The 17,742-nt window shown below is 37.0% G+C and overlaps 1 protein-coding gene and 1 non-coding gene across 2 annotated transcripts; both read right to left on the bottom strand.

The window, feature by feature from the left end:
* Positions 1 to 783: 783 nt before the first annotated feature.
* LOC128235292 (zygotic DNA replication licensing factor mcm6-B-like) lies at positions 784 to 17,337 on the bottom strand. The gene is made up of 17 exons (XM_052950105.1): positions 17,180 to 17,337; positions 14,512 to 14,655; positions 13,101 to 13,211; positions 12,759 to 12,921; positions 12,191 to 12,330; positions 11,758 to 11,870; positions 11,336 to 11,481; positions 10,697 to 10,847; positions 10,369 to 10,572; positions 9,843 to 10,030; positions 9,392 to 9,547; positions 6,297 to 6,425; positions 3,881 to 4,042; positions 3,231 to 3,363; positions 2,853 to 2,999; positions 2,309 to 2,445; positions 784 to 1,835 (listed from the first exon to the last, which is right to left on the bottom strand). The coding sequence occupies exons 1-17, from the start codon at positions 17,269 to 17,271 to the stop codon at positions 1,713 to 1,715; spliced, it is 2,439 nt and encodes an 812-aa protein (XP_052806065.1). The 5' UTR covers positions 17,272 to 17,337; the 3' UTR covers positions 784 to 1,712.
* Positions 8,557 to 8,632, bottom strand: LOC128236337 (small nucleolar RNA SNORD79). The gene has a single exon (XR_008261336.1). It is a non-coding gene; the product is annotated as a small nucleolar RNA SNORD79 (small nucleolar RNA).
* Positions 17,338 to 17,742: the final 405 nt, after the last annotated feature.

Raw genomic sequence — 17,742 nt, 5'->3', positions numbered from 1 at the left:
GAATAGTCGAGCGCGCGGTCTCTGTGACAGCTCTTGTTTTATTTCTTTTCGTAACTGTAGTTTCAGAACAAAATAAGGAAGTAGGTCAAAAGGAGTGGGGCCAGCTTTTCCCACAGGGGCATATGTTGAACAAACTTGGTATAGGGCCATTATATGATGTTACATAACAAAGGTCTGCCATGTGGTTGGAGCATAGATTTTCAAAGATTTACATATACAAGTCTGTAGGAAACTTGCCTAGCAGTTTCAGTCAAGATTGTTTAGTTTTTCTTATACAGGTCTTTGAGAAACTTGTGACACCCCTGGGCGTGGCCAGTTTTGACCCCAGGGGCATACTTTAAACAAACATGATCGAGGACTGCTAAACCATGCTACATTACCAAGTATAAAGGGTCTGGGCTGAGCAGTTTCAGACAATATTTTTTAAAGATTTCCCAATGTAACTTCTGACCCACAGTCTTGGCCAGTTTTGACCCTACAGGCATAATTTGAACAAACTGGTCAAATTTATCCTTTCGATTGCCATGGCAACCAGAGTTCTGCATTGATTTCTTTGAACAACTTTGAAAGAGGAGCATCAAAGGAACATCCCAGTGAAGTTTCATCTAAATTGACCAGGTGGTTTAGAAGCAATTATTGACCGACAGTTGGGCGATAGGAAAAGCTCACCCTGTGCTCAAGTGAGCCAATAAGCAACTAATCCCTTGTGCCACATGTTGTAGGGTACTCAATTAAATGCAAGTCAGGTCAACCACAAGTAAGAAATACAAAACTCTACTGAAACTGGTTTTCATCTTTATTCTAGGCTTCATTCTGTACAAAAATAGTTATAAACATTACAAATATAAAAGGCGTAGAAATTTGATTCTATTTTTGAACACAAGATATTGAACACAGTTTGGCAAAATGCATTGCTATTGAACAAATTGAATTCGAACACATTTTTGTAAATACATGGTTTTAAATTGAACACATTTCTGTTTAACACCAACGTTAATGCATTAAGCACTCAAAGACACTTTCTATTCCAAGGTCCAGAGTAATTCAATGTTGAAACTACCAACAGCTCAGATCTTCAAACAATATACAACTCGAGCAGTGGTTTTTCATATACATTGAGTACTTTGAAAATAGCAAACTTGGTAAAAATTTATAAATATGGCCTTGATCATGAAATTGAATATATATCGGTTAATATCAATGAAAAATATAAACTGTACAATAATGATACAATTTGGTCCCCCTATCCAGCAATAGTAGAAACATCTGTACTTGTTCACATTTACAAACAAATCATTTCACCTTACAGACATCATTGAACTTTTATTTATGCATACATCAATCTCTTGGAACACGAAATTAGACATAAACATTGGTATTTAATTGAACAGCACAGACAAATACTTTTTATCCAATCACTATGTTCAAGTTTATCATTAACAATTAAACATTTTCGTATGAACAAATATGCAGTGTTTTAAAAGCACATTTCAATTTGTAGCACCATTAATGGTTCAACCAAGAAAGCTTGAGAAACTCATGTTTATGTTTTTCAATCCAGCGCTTTATCATGCAAATGTTTTGTAAAATGCTTACATGTATTGAATTTCTTAACTTTATTTTATATTAAGTGGTCTCACAGAACTATAACACAAAATGTTTCCAAAACATTGTATGGAATACATGATCTCATACATGGTCCTCCAACCCCCTCATTCGATGACATAGTTTGGATGCACTACAAGGAATGGGTCGTCCTCCTTGATCAAGGTGTCCTCATCTCGCTTGGATCTTTTCTCCAGACCTGTCTGAGCTAACTCAATCATAACATGGTCCTGGAAATACAGAAATAAATAGTTACAATCTACTTTTTTCCATGTTACATCAAGACCAACCTTCATAATTATTTTTACCTGGAAGAGATTTCTGTCATTTTATGCATTAACTCTGTTCCCAATGCAAAACTGATTAAATTTTTCCTTATTCAAAATCAAACAATTCAAATGTTCTATATTTGTTGTGTTGTTGTTTTTTAGTGTAATTGTAAACAAAATGTTAAGCTAGAACCAGGAACGCATTGAAGCAAGTGTTCACCACACTATAAAATTACTTCATTAAAGAGCACAAAGCCTACATTCAAAATATCAATAATTGACATGGATTAAAAAGTTATGAAGGTCCATCTCAAAATAGTGTTCGCATCCATCATCCAGACAATCCAAGGACTGTATCATGACCTCCCAAAGGGTCATAAGTTCCGAAACATCTAGATAAAGTTGTTACATTATACCACAATTCACATACTTACATGGTGTACAAGCCTGTCAAGCACTTTCTCGATGACATTTTTCTTTTCCACCAGCTCGGCCTCAGACTCTATCTCTGACTCCATTTCGCCCAGATACCAGCTGATAAGGTTACTGCGACGAAGGCCTGGGCTGTCATCTGTAGCAGATTCAGGATTTCAAATCAATTGTACAATTGAAGCATTTTTTTTTTATATACATCATTATCTATTTTCTGAATAGATTGTTGTATTCTTCGAAACCACCACGTGTCTAAATTTTTATCTATAAAAGGCCAATTCAGACAGTTTTCTCCTCAAAGTATTGTATCAGAGAGATTCCCATTTATAGTGATCATCACAATTGGCCATGTCATACATTTACAGACAATAAAACAAATCTGTTTCCTTATTGGTCAGGAACCCTTACAGATGCCTTCACCTTTAAGAAATTCTTAGGATTTCAGAATGTTCCCACAGATGTAGAAGATTTATCCAAAACTAAGGAAAACCTGTATATGATAGCAGTCCACTGAACCAGTCATATTTTTACTGTCGTAAACCATACCTTCAGCTTCTTCCTCTGTCTTCCTCATGTACAGGACCATAAGGTTGGCCATCTGTTTGTACTCCTCGTATGACAGTTTTAGCCCTTTCTTGTGGGTCTTAGCAGCTGTCTCTGTTGCCTCTTGGGTGTCCTGGGTTGTGGTCTCCTCTGACAGACAAAAGAGAGAGTTGTCAAGTTGTATGCAGTCAGTTAAGTAGCACAAAGAAAAGAAAATCTAAACATTTGTTCAGACAATTTTGTTGACATATAGTACAATATATATTAATTTTTTCATGAACTTTTCTTCCAAAGATGCAACACAAGATGTCAATGTTTAATGTAACTTTCGGATGATTCTTCATTCATTTTAGACAATCACTTTTTCGCAAAATATCATACCTTCAGTTTCCATGGGAACGTCCGGTTGTTCAACCTCCTCTTCCTCCTCCTCAAGGTGAATGTCAGGCTGTTCAACACGGATGATGGACTTGTTTAGTAGCCGGAATGCCTCCTTCACATGCTTAGGTTGTACCTGGAGAAGAACAGTAACTTCAATGTTTACGCGCATCATGTCTAGATGGATGTCCATTGGGCCTGTTTTTATAAACCATCTTAGTGAAAATTTTCCAACTTGGTGAAAAAACTGGGGTATCTTTTAAGTTTAATTTAAAGAAAACTTATAATGTTTTGAAACTAAAAGTAAGGAAAGAACCAAGAATGGGTCCAAATTATAAAATTATATAAATGAATTTTAATAAAAAAAGATGTTTAAATTTTTTGTTGATAAAATTTTGAAAAACTTCACAAAGAAGCTTTATGAATATGGACAAAGATCCATCTTGATGACCAACTTGTTCCATAGTCAAATGCCAACTTAACATGCTTATGGATAGATATTCTTTTTTTAGTATTCAAACATACCTCCTCCAGAAGAATATAATATTGCAACGGCTGAAATATTCATACCACAGCCCCAGATATTAAGACTGGGCACCATAACTTTCAACCTGACAAGAGAGCCACACAGTACATAAAAGAATACAATTTACCTCATCCTGACAATGCATACGAGCCATGCCCTCAGACAGTCGAATCATACTCTCCAGCTGCCTCACTGTGATTCTCCATGCTGACCTGGCAGACCCAGTTGCATCACGCTGTCGAAGACGCTTGTACTCCTCCACCATGTACTCCTGGGACTCCTTGCTGATCTGTGGGAGAGAACAGTTCACACTGATATTAAAATTGGTATATACATGTTAATCCATTGCGCTTTACAGAAATATATTTAAGATACCCAATTTAATGGACCCTCATAGATTGGTACTGAAATGCATTATCCATATAATCTGCACTTAACGATTAAGACTTTTTTCCTTCAAAATATTGTTGATCTTTGCCAAATTTACAAATATTCCACTAAACCTAAAAAGCTCCCATCAGGAAACGGTTTATTATAGCATGAGTACTCGCAATTTTGCAATGTGATGGAATATGTAAATACGTAGTATTGTCAATACATATGGAAACTTTCCACATGGGGCAGGCTGTCAGTGACTTAGTTTTACTAAGACCAACGATTCACAATACTTGCGGGCCAGGAAAACTGTTACTTAAAAAGTGGCATCTACCAAATTATGAGAAATCCCTTTACTATATGAGGAAGAATTCACTGTCCAGCTTGTTTTGTTACATCACAAATTGCTTGGTGTCCACATAATTTTATTTTTTTTATCAATAGTTTAGTAAGTTCTTTTACATGCTACTGCATTTGTTTTTGTCACTTCTAAAATACTTTAGAAGATTTAAATAAAGCACTTCACACAAAAAAGTAATGAGCCTTCAATTTATTTAAAAAATTGATGATGTAACGATGACATTCCACTATAAATGGAACCCTTTCTTGTTGTAAACATTTGCTTTATTATAATTTGTAATGCTTTGTCACATAAACAGTTGATTTTTATGCAGAAAAACCAAGCAAACCATGCCAAGTTTTGAAGCATACAATCGGTTTTAGGACTTTACATCCAGATGTAACTGGACACAAAGGCGCACATCAAAGAGTAAAGTTATATACTTTTGTGATAGTAGTATGAGCTATTTGAGGCTTATTTCTCGTATATGTCTCTTGATTATTGCGTAACACAGGTACATAACATGTTTATACATTCTTTCTTACTAGCAATAGAGACTTAAAATGCTTTTCAAAATTATTTGGACGTAACTTGGGACTCTTTTACCCAAATGTCAAAATCCGTAATGAATGGTGTCGCCGTTACGTATTCGTGTAATTCGTGTTATAAGAGCTGTGTGACAACAGGCATTTTTTAAGAAATTCCCAATTACCTGGTTAAAATTTACTCAGTTTATATGCAAAATTGCGAATTATGACTGCTTAAAATACAGCGTGTACCGATGTAAACACAATGACTTCGTAGACGTAACATAAGACACCGTAGACGTAACATAAGACACCAAAATACCAGCTTTGAATCGATCTTTACAACACATTTGAACTGAACGCGCGTGAAATCGAATGTTTTAAACCTCAAGACAATTGAGACAAATCATTAGTTTGTGCACCCGTACAGGCGAAATATACAAGCTGCATCCATTAATGTCATGAAACTGAATGAAATAAGCCCACCTCGAATCTGTTCGGACGTAACTTCCACGACAACACTTACTCATGCTTTGCTTGTTCCGCCATCTTGGATATACTACACAGTATCAATGTGCGCGTTCGGTGCTACTTTTCCGTCACGGTATTAGCTATATGCCACACAGTTAAAGTTTGTCGAAATACACAAAGGGCTGTGTACATGAACAAAATCTGAATAATTTGTGACGTAACATTTGAGACACGACTTTAGGCGAAATATTTCGGTGGATCAATACACGTTTTATACGTATTTATGGGAACTATTGTTTTCATCAAATGAACACCTAACCTCGGTAAAATTAAAAACAGGTCACTTAAGTGAATTATACATGTCTGTTGTTGTCAAAAAACCAAGCGATTCGAGACGTAACATATTTGACACGAAACGCTGAAGGAGGCAATTTCAGTTTTCTGAACCCACGGTAAAAATGTTCATCAAATGTCCAACAAAACTGACCAAATTTTATAAAAAATAACTAGTTCCTGTATTTTTAAAAATTATTATTATACACATATAAAATTCCATCAATGTTGTCTTTCTAATGATTACAACACTGGAAGCATAGAAAAAACGCAAACTACAACTAAATCCAATTATTTGAGATGTAACTGAAAATGCAGGACAGTGAATTCTTCCTCGTATATCAATGAGTATTGCAAAACATTAAATTTAATACAGCAAAAATTTGCCATTTAAAGTAATAGAAAATTTTCCTCTCATTACTTCCATCTTCTATAACATAAATATTGGGAAACAATCCAGTTTGTATGCACTCCTTCAAGCAAGGAAATTTTCCTACCCTAGGTTTGAACTGCTTGGCAAACATGAGATATCTGGTGATGTCCTCGACACTGTACATGCGGTCAATGGACTCCTCGTTACGGCTGTGCAGGTCCACAATCCTTCTTGCAATAGCATAGTCTGTCACCTGAAGAGGAAATAGAAGCACATAATCAATGTACACAGCAAGCACTACCCAGAAAGGGCAATCCTATATGTTATTTTAAACCAATTGAGCAGAGACTCTGCCATAGCTTATGAAAGTTAACACTATATGAGCCGCAACACGCAATTTTCGGCCTTTAATTACAAATAAGATATTGATGAAATAAGAAACAAGAGATGTTTGTCAAACATTATGCCCCCTGAGCGCCAAGTTGCCAGAAATATTTGGACAATTGAATGAAATATGCATGGACTGAAATGACAGCTGATTTGTCATTGGATGCATATGAGGCAGGTCATCTACTTATGATAACTTAAGAAGGCAAATAAATGCCCAACTAAAATAGTAACATAAAAGAAAATCATTTCTATACAAACATTTATACATCAATCCCAATCATCTGTGCATGCATTAAAAAAATATGGACAATCAGAAAACCTTTTTTCAGCTTACAGTCACACTGACCTTGACCTTTGACCCACTGACCTCAAAATCAATAGGGTTCATCTGCTGGTCATGACCAATAAGCCTACCTAGTATGAGGTCCCTGGGTCAAAGCGTTCTCAAGTTATTGATCGGAAACCGTTTTTCATGTAAAGGTCACACTGACCTTGACCTTTGACCCACTGACCTCAAAATCAATAGGGTTCATCTGCTGGTCATGACCAATACACCTACCAAGTATGAGGTCCCTGGGTCAAAGCGTTCTCAAGTTATTGATCGGAAACCGTTTTTCATGTAAAGGTCACACTGACCTTGACCTTTGACCCACTGACCTCAAAATCAATAGGGTTCATCTGCTGGTCATGACCAATAAGCCTACCTAGTATGAGGTCCCTGGGTCAAAGCGTTCTCAAGTTATTGATCGGAAACCGTTTTTCATGTTAAGGTCACACTGACCTTGACCTTTGACCTCAAAATCAATAGGGTTCATCTGCTGGTCATGACCAATACACCTACCAAGTATGAGGTTCCTGGGTCAAAGCGTTCTCAAGTTATTGATCGGAAACCGTTTTTCATGTAAAGGTCACACTGACCTTGACCTTTGACCCACTGACCTCAAAATCAATAGGGTTCATCTGCTGGTCATGACCAATAAGCCTACCTAGTATGAGGTCCCTGGGTCAAAGCGTTCTCAAGTTATTGATCGGAAACCGTTTTTCATGTTAAGGTCACACTGACCTTGACCTTTGACCCACTGACCTCAAAATCAATAGGGTTCATCTGCTGGTCATGACCAATACACCTACCAAGTATGAGGTTCCTGGGTCAAAGCGTTCTCAAGTTATTGATCGGAAACCGTTTTTCATGTAAAGGTCACACTGACCTTGACCTTTGACCCACTGACCTCAAAATCAATAGGGTTCATCTGCTGGTGATGACCAATACACATACCAAGTATGAGGTCCCTCGGTCAAAGCGTTCTCAAGTTATTGATCGGAAACCATTTGGTATTCCTACCGACCGACCGACAGACCGACCGACCGACCGACCGACCGACCGACCGACATGTGCAAAACAATATACCCCACTTTTTTCAAAAGGGGGCATAATTAATGGTTTTTCTATGGATATCAATTTCCTCCAAAATTCTTTCCTTTTAAGGTCTGTCATTAGTGCATCATTTTCTCGACGATTTATGACCATAAGATTACTTATATTTCCATAGCATACACATATTTCGCCCCAACTTCCTTCCACTGCATTCCTAGCCTTTCTTTAAAACGGCCCAATGTATTAAAGATACAAAAATGATTCATCAGTTTATTCTTTATTTATGTTCCATAAAGATTATGAAAAGAACTATAAGTATAAGCTAGTTGTTATATCAATATGCAAATATTGCACGTCAGTTGAATAATAAAATTTTGAAACGATGTCAAGTGTGTGACATCAAATTGGAAATTCAAAATGCGCAATAAATGGTCGCACTTGTCAACACATATTTTACCCAATCTAAGTGATATCATCATGATTTTTGTAAGAATTTTTACATTTCAAAAACTCTAAAATAAAAAAGCAAATATATGTCTGAAATCGCGTGATGCGGCTCATAAATGAAACTGGTTAATAATTGATGTTAATCCAGTATCATATATATGTATTGTCTCATGGCCAATTCAGATTTTTTTCATCCTCATTATTTACATCAGAGAGATTCCCATTTATAGAGATCATCACAATCGGCCATGCTCATCACTTACCAAAACTTCACTTGTAAATGAATTATTAGAATGCTGCATGTTCCACATACACTTATAGTAATGTATTGGTGAAATCTGGGAAAATGAACAACAAACATGAAAACTGCTAGGGTTGGGTCAAAACTCTTGAAGGGTTTAAGACAGCAGCATCCTATTCCTTTTTTTTTTTAATCATTCTCATTTCCATCCTTCACCAACACTTTTGTGTTGGTTCTTTTATCAAGAAACATTGTTTTGTTTTGTAGTTTACACATATTTGCCGTAAAGCATTCATTGAGTCATTAAAGTAATTTAGTTGGTTTTGAACACAACATAACCATCTCCTTAAAAATAGTGCACCAGAAACATCATAGCTACTGTGAAGGAATTTATATGTCGTCAAATGGGACAGTCTAATATCAAAAGAAGCTTGCTGGAAAAGGCTGGGCAGTAACAAGTGCTTTGTTGTATCATTAAACGGAGAAGTTTCGTTTATGATTGGAGATGAACGTCCTTATTATTTGCAAACAATAATTGAGGTCAAAAAGGCACACACACCCTCCAACAATCTCACTGGATTTACATAATTTGGAAAAATGACGCCTAAGCCTTTCAAAATCCAGAAAATTAGTATAACCGGAAAGTTTTCACCCAGGTTTATGCAATTTATGCAGTAGTCAAAGTTATCAAACTTGCTCCAACATTTGTTTCTCTTCAATCCAAGGATATTAATCGAAAAGAAAAGGGTTGCAAAGTTGCACTAACCTCATTACATTCATCTACGAGAATGAAGAATAAGTCAAATCTGGACATGATGGGAGCTGTCAGGGTTATGTTCTGTTTCAGCGACTTGGAGCGGTCGTATCGGCCTCCAATGGGGTTGGCTGCTGCCAGGATGGAGGTCCTGGCATTGAGGGTTGCCTGCATAGAGATTAACACAAATAATGTTAAGAATTGTCAAGACTCGATAGGTGCAATATTAATATTATGATACAACATTAGTGTGATTTCATTACAGATAAGGGTATTGCTATCATAAATCTAACAACAGTTGTACCTGTGTCCAAACATAACCTGGCACAACCTTACAATTTTTTCACCTTCCCTAACAAGCAACTAGTTCCTTACCCATAATTTGTGTTGATAATGATGAAAGCTTAATGAATCACACATTCAGTATTACGAACAGTCACAAAAATTATCCCCAATTACCCACCCTGACTCCAGCCTTGGTAATGGAGATGGTCTGTTGTTCCATAGCTTCGTGAATGGCCACCTGGTCTTTAGGGTCCATCTTGTCAAACTCGTCAATACAGCACACCCCGTTGTCTGCCAACATGAGGGCCCCAGCCTCAATAACAAATTCGTGAGATTCCTCGTCCTTCACAACTGCAGCAGTCAAACCTGGAGACAAAAATAGAAGATTGTTTTGGTCAATTCATCTGGAAGGATTACATCACTGTAACATCTACTTTTCCTCCTAAAAAAAGTCTGTTCTTATCATAATGGTGTCCAGAGGAATGCTAATGGCTTTCTTCACATAACAATGCAAGGAAAGTTTTCATTTCAAATCTGCAAAAGGCAACATCTCTGGTTCAGTGTGAAACTCGACCATTTTGAGCACCATTTTAAAATATCATCAAAAGTTTTAAACTAAAAAAGATGTTCAATTTCTTTCATATAAACAATGCAGAAAATATTTCTTAACCAATCATACTGACATTGACCAAGTTAACACCTACCAGCAGCTGTGCTAGCCTTGCCACTTGTGTACACTGCCCTTGGGCTGAACTCTTCCACCTGTTTCAGGAACTGACTCTTGGCTGTGCTGGGGTCACCCACGATACAGATGTTGATGTCACCTCGCAGCTTTGTCTGCTCCATTGTCTGCTTGGCCACACCACCAAATAACATGAGGAGGATGCCACGCTTTATTTCCTCATTTCCTGTAGAAGACCGGGAGGTATTACAAAGATTAAGATCTTGTCAATGATGTGATTATTTCCAGACTTTGTTAAATATGTTGTACAACTTTTTCTGTTAGTCATTGTAAATATATATTTGACCTACCGTGTATAGTAGGGAAGAGACTGGAGCACAGGTTCTGGTAGAGGTTTTTATCACGGGACATGTCATATACCTGCTGCCATTCTTCGTCTGTCATCTGTTTCTTCACGTTTTCCGCAGTCATCTCTTCCTCCTTCAGGGCCATACCACCTAACTGTAAATATGAATACCGGTAATACCACACTATTTAGGTATTAATTAAGTTCACGACACTATTTTTTATTTTTAAACCCTAGTGTTTTTATGCCATGTTAGAGGCAACTGGAAAGTGGTGACAACATATATGGTGTGTAATTTTTTTCTTTCATAGCATTCTCTTTCCTTAAACAGTCCATATTAAGTTATGCAGACTGCTCCGCACAATTTCTGGTGAGCAGCGGAAAATTTAAGATCCACCAAGAGTTCTTGACAAGGTTAAGCTTTTTGATTTTCTGTTGTTGTTTTATCAGTCGAACAAGGCATACAGCTAAATTTCTAAGGCCGCGGTTATGGGTTTAGCTATATATATGTGGGTGTTGTCGTTGAAAATGTGTACCAACTTTCATTTGAATATCTATGTCTTAGTTGTGGACAACATCAATGACACCAAGTCCATCACACAATATCTATTCTATTTTATTTGAAAAATGAAATAGTACCAACCCTAGCACTTGTTGATGTGACAGTACAGGCCAGGAAAGCCATTCTGTAGTTGAGGTCCCGTACACCAAGCGCCTTCAGACCCCGTACACCCTCATTCTCATAACCTTGGTTAGCAGACACCTTTGCCCCCGTCTCTGCACGGGCACCTGCAAAGAGAAAAGATTTAGATTTAACTAGCTCTCTAACAAATGTCTTACTAAACTGAGAATTCAAAACCTCGATGATTTCATCAAATGGAGATTTTAAGTAACAAATATAGAACTCTTTTTCTCTATAAATGTTTACTGTTACACTAGCTGGATGGTAAAAACAATTCTGCACCATTGGAGAACTTAAAAATCTTAGATTCACAGTGGGGCTTGTAGGCCTTTTTTGCATTTTATAGTAATAACCAGTGCTTAAAATCAGGTATCCTAATTTACCAGGAATGGATATGCAGCTGACATCAGGCACCACAATGAGTGTTCCTGTGAAGTCACACTTGTCTCCAGCCTGGGCCATCTCTACAGCCTCTGCTCGCAAGACAATCTCAACACTGCAAACAAACAAGATTTTGTGTAAAACAATGAGAATACAGGTATTGTAATATGTAGTATATCTGTTACAGCATTATCATTCTGTTGTTGGGTGTTTTCTACTTAATTTCCACCTTACATTCCCAAATGTATACAACTTACCAGAAATGCAATATCTTGAATTTAATAGGACAAAAATATAGTTTATTCTTAAATGAAATTGATCAAATAATGCTAATCCTGTTTATAAATTAATCCCTTCACTTCATCAATGATCATGAGTCATTACTTCATTAGTTAACCTAACATTTCTGAATTCTGCTACATCATTTCCATATACCTTCTAGGTATACTTCCACGTGGTAATTCAGCCTGAGTCTCCTGAATGCGCACTTTTTGGAAGTCGACAAACCGAGACTTGTTCACATCCAACATGAACTTGGACCTGTTATTACACACTGGATTTCGGCAAATGCTTGGCTGGAAAGAAATATTAATGGTTACATTTGACTTGAGTATTAGCAAGGTAGGCAGTCAATATATCAAGAACAAAACCTGGGTTGACCAGAGACACTGATTTTATTGTAATGTTACTTAACACCTTTATTCCTCTTGGTAGTTTGCATGGAATGTATCTTCCATTAACAAAGTCATGGAATCATTGTTGTTTTTTAGCAGTAGTTATGGTTGTTTCTAACTTTTAAATAATGAGCTTGAAACGTTTTCCAATCAGATGTGTTAATGCATTTAAAATTCCAAAAATGAAAAAGCCAGGTCCAAATTTTTAAAGCCCTATATTTCCATCATTCATACATATGTTTATTTCCATCTGCATTTCCATCATTTATATGGCAAGTCTTTTTATCTCTCAAGTGAAACTGACACCATGCTGCATTCGTTTGTCTAACCTGTGTAAACTTGAATTGCTGTTCGACGTCTCTGATTACGGTACGGCACTCGAGACACATAAATGTGCCACTGATGAGTTCTGGGTGAACGGGATGGGTTCTCACAACTTGACCAGTGATGCGCAGCAATGAGCCAATCTTTGATGTGGTCAACTCTCGCACCCTATACAGGAAATGAAGATTAAAGAGGATTGAAATTAAGCAAATTAAAATAAAAATTGCTAGGACAGTGCAAACAACTTTAAAGCTCTCATCTTCAGCCAACACAGTGTATTTTCTTGCATTTCAAACACGCTAGCTGATTTTACTTTCCATTTCACAGAAATGCTTTGAATTTCTTACTTGAGTCTTGATGGGACATCTGTGAAGCTCACATAAAACTCCTTGTTTGATGGTATCTGACCCCAGTCCTTTGCATAGTTTCTCACAGCTCGACACAGGAACGGGTATACCCTTAAGTGAAATGTACCAAATCAGATTTCTTGATGCATCATTAGAAGTACTGGGCAGTTGCCTAATTCCGGATCAATTTTGAAGTTTTCTTAAAATATTGTCATAACTACTGAACATAAGTGCATAAAATTTTAATAGAAAAATGTTGGGTCCTATATCAACCAAACTGGAAAAAGAATAAAAGAAAAAACAATTAATTATAATATAATATTCAGTACGAAATAAGGGCATAAACGACGACAAAAAACCTGCATTCAGTGCCTAAATATTCGGATTTTTTCAAAGAACAAAGTAAACATTATCAAGTCAATATACAAATATTTAAATGCTGCTTAAATGAACATCATGTATTAAATGTTTAACTTGTATATAAATTTTATAATTCTCTGAAGTATTTGTATGTGTATTTTCGGCGTATCCGAACTACTAATTTGTCCGAATTTGCAAAATTTTAAAGTACGAATCTGCTTCATTTTTGCTTCGTTTTCATATCAAATGCTGCAAAACACAAAACAATGACATCGTCAATTTATTTACTTTATATGTAATTGGCATTGTATTTCGTGATTGAAGATAAGTCATAAACATCGTATAGTAGGTCTAGTGTTTAAAGATAACACTGTCGAACCTCAATATAAAAGCTCGCGCTGTGTGACGTCATCCCCCACGTGACTAAATATTGACATTTAGGAAAGCGAAAGTTTAGAGGTATTTATTTTGGGGTTATACTCGAATAGCTTCACCTTTGTGTTGTTTCTGTTGCTATGGAGGTCAGTTGCGTAGACTGTGATCATTATATATTGATCACGGTCGCCGAAACGCTTTTTAAACGATTTCCGAATATTTAGGCAAATCCGGAATTAGGCAACTGCCCAGTATGCTAGCATTTATAGATATTTTCAACAAACCTTAACACTTTAAAGTGGAAAAAGGAAAATGATCAGGTAATACTGCCCTAATCTTTGCCTTTCTTCTCGCTGAATATTTAGGGTCACTGAACTTGGAAAATTTGCTTAGATTGGCAGTTCCATTTTGAGGGTATAAATACTGAAAGGACAGTGGATAAAAGATCAGACTGGTTTTTCCATTTCAGTGAAGGTGGCCTGTTTGATATTTCAGTTTAGCTACGTGTTGGGACGATGCGAGTGTAATTTGTTGTTGACATTACTAATGCTACACGGCAGAACATGCATGTCAACTACAAGAACTAAAATTCGGCAACAACAATGACATTGTAATGAAATTATCTGGTCATTCATATTAAATCTAGCTATATCTGTTGTCACAATTTAGCAGATACCTGTAGTACTCCTCCAGTACGGTTGTGGCAAGCTGCTGGTTGTACTTCTCCACATCCTCATAGCTCACTGTCAGCGTGTTCCTCTCTGGTCGAATCAGCTCCTGGACCTCACCCAGGTACTTTTGCTCCCCATCGACGCTGAACCTGAAGCGAACAAAGTTGTACAACTTATAATTACTGTATAATGTCGGATTTTGAGGTTTAGTACAGAGTTGTACCACATTTTGAAAATTCATCAACATACATCTATAGTAACAAAGGATGACATACCAAGTTTTACAAAATTTGCATTGATAAATCACAATCTTAGCTTGTGCATACAACCCGTCAGCCTAATACAAACATTGCAGATTCCAACTCTAATGTAAATATAATGCAGACGGAGTCTTTTCAACCCTAATGGAAAAGGCAATTGTGAAACAAGCAAGTAATGCAGCAGTCAATTGTAACCAAGGCTCCCCCAGGTCCGGGGATATACCGGGGATAGCCAGGGAAATGGGCCGTGTTTTTACCTTCCAGGTGGCCCCGCAGTGCCGGGTGAATGCGGGAGTTTTGTCTTCGTGCCAAAAATAGCGGGGGATGGGCCTTACCTAAAGTCCCTGGGGTCGGAGGCATTTGGCAGGGATTTAACCAGCAGTTTGTCCCTACAGGGCAAGGATTTTACCTGAGATTGGCTGAACGGAAAAGCAAACTTCCCTCTTTTCCCTGGCCCTTGGGGACAATTGACTGGTACATTATGATCACACTGAATGGTCAAGAACCAGCCACCTTGTTCCTTAAATTTACCTGGGATGGTTAGTTCGCCCAGTGACCCATGACCGCCAGAAAAGCACAGCGCTCTAACCAACTGAGCGGCTGGATCTAACCCACACACACACTGCACTCCTCCCTCATTAACCTTTAAGCCACTCCTGCCATTTACCACTGCAACCCATTAAGTAAACTTGGGAGGTCAAGTGTGCCCTACCCTGTATGGTGTTCGAACAAGCTACAATAATGAGCGATCAGGGATATTTTTTTATTATTATTTTGACATTTCTTATGTATCCCTGTAACGCTACTCTCTACCATTTAACAACGGGCGAAATGATATACATTGTACTGTAATAATATGCATTGATGTTGAATAATAATGACAAAGTTTTTCAATTTTTATCCGACAGTGATCTGAACTGGATTTAATTTGTCATTAGAGTTGTTATTTTCACATTAATATATTATGGGTCACGAATACTGTTATACATGTACACAACCAGTCAGATTTGTCCCAGATTTACCGATATCGGGATACTTGATAAACAATCGACACTTGTACGTGTTTTATGATAACTTAACATGTTTTTTGGGCATACTGACATAACTTAATATGTGTTTAATAGTAGGCAATAATATTAACGTAGAAATTTGAATTTATAATGGAGATAATTTCAAAATTGTGGCCGCGAGGATTCTCTGCGCAAGGACCGCTTGCTACTTTTTGCTGGGATGGTGGACGTCACGAGTCTGCCATATTAAAAAAATCGACAAAAGACTCGTTGACGGCCATTAAGGTGGACTATAGTCTAAAATATTAGACGTGTTGTACGGGATTCTTCCAATCCCTAACATCTAAACGGGAATGTGCAAAAAACGGGGGGGGGGGTTAATAATATTGAAATTGTTTTAAGTGAAGTATTTTATGGTTGAAATTGATCATAAAGAGTTATATTCATATTTATCCATGTAAGTGAAATGCTATTTTGCACTAAACAAGCATTTAATGCATTAAAACAAGTTATTTACCTTTGCGATAAAACAAAAGTTGACTGACACAGAAAACAATTATGCGAAGGGGAACAACTCGATACAATCGTAATAACTCGGCCTCCTCCGACAAAGCTTCGAGATAGACCTCGTTATACAATCGTAACAACTCGGCCATGGCCGAAATGTTCCGAGCAATTTAAAACTGTGCCCTGAAGCCTTGCAGGTGCCCTTCATGTATATATCGTTATGTTTTGACAGAATGAAATGAAGAAAAGCCGTCAAACTCATAATTATAAGTTGGATATTTATTTTTTGTGTACGGAAATATAAAATAACATTATCTGGTAATATTTCTTGTTTTTATGATATTTTATAGACGCTATATGCTTTAACCCGGAATCCTGATCGGAACAACTACCCACTTTTGATACTAAACAATTTGTACGTGAAGGATTTGCCATATCAAAAATCTAAAAAAAAAACGTCAACGTACAATTATTTGGACTAGGTGGACTAGTGTTCGAACCCACGACTGCTGGAACACAAGCACAGCTTACAGATTAACAGGCAAGCGGTTCTTACCAAAATACACACTACATTACACAGCCGATAATGTGCTGTGCTTGTTTTAAATTTCATGCGCCTTGCACTTCGATTTACGATTTACTTCCGTAGTGCATTAAGTGAAAGGCAGTAGTGCGTGGTTCGCCTACAAGATTTTCCGGGAGAGAAGTGTAGTATGAGTGGATATAAATTAGCTGACCGGTAAGCACAGTTTTCAATATTCCGGCAGATTCGATCCCAGCGCTTAAGAAGTTAACAGACACTACTGCAGTGAACATACAGTTGTGTTGAGTATTTCGGATTACTGAACACTTTTGAAAGTTTTCTCATTCGCATCATTCAAAACATTTCCACTTACTCTTCAAGAAAATCTTGAAATAGTTTCTGGCATCTTTCGCCAATCTGATCTTTCACCTGGTTCGTTCTCGCAACTTGATCAGCGACATCCATTTTTACGTCAACAAAGACAGCTTTTCCCGCGGTTTGGTCACGTGATCAATTCACGTGGGAGAACGGCTCGTTTGATTAAAGAAGCACACAACAGCTAAAGAAACTATTGGTGGTGTGACGTTCCAATAATTCATTATTCGGAACAATTAATTTGAGTCTATAAATAGTAATAGATAGCTGATATAATTACCATGGCTTATATTCAGTAGTCGGCAACTTACACATACACAAAATCGAGCCAACTGTAGTGTACCAAATATAGCACATTAATTTATATATTTTATGATATAAAGATTCTATGTCATTAAATAAAAAGTCGGCCAATAGCTATTCATAGCTAATGTTTTTTCTCAGTTACGTCATACCGACTGAAAATAAAATTTGATTTGATTTGAAAAAGCTAAATTATAGTTGCGACGAACGCAAAACAATACACAATTGTGTATCTCGTAGGTAATTTTGCATAACAAA

This window comes from Mya arenaria, chromosome 5, assembly GCF_026914265.1.
Source record: "Mya arenaria isolate MELC-2E11 chromosome 5, ASM2691426v1".
In the NCBI taxonomy this organism is placed as follows: Eukaryota; Metazoa; Mollusca; class Bivalvia; order Myida; family Myidae; genus Mya; species Mya arenaria.
The sequence above is the reverse complement of the archived record's forward strand: the minus strand, read 5'-3'. Positions and strand labels throughout refer to the sequence as shown.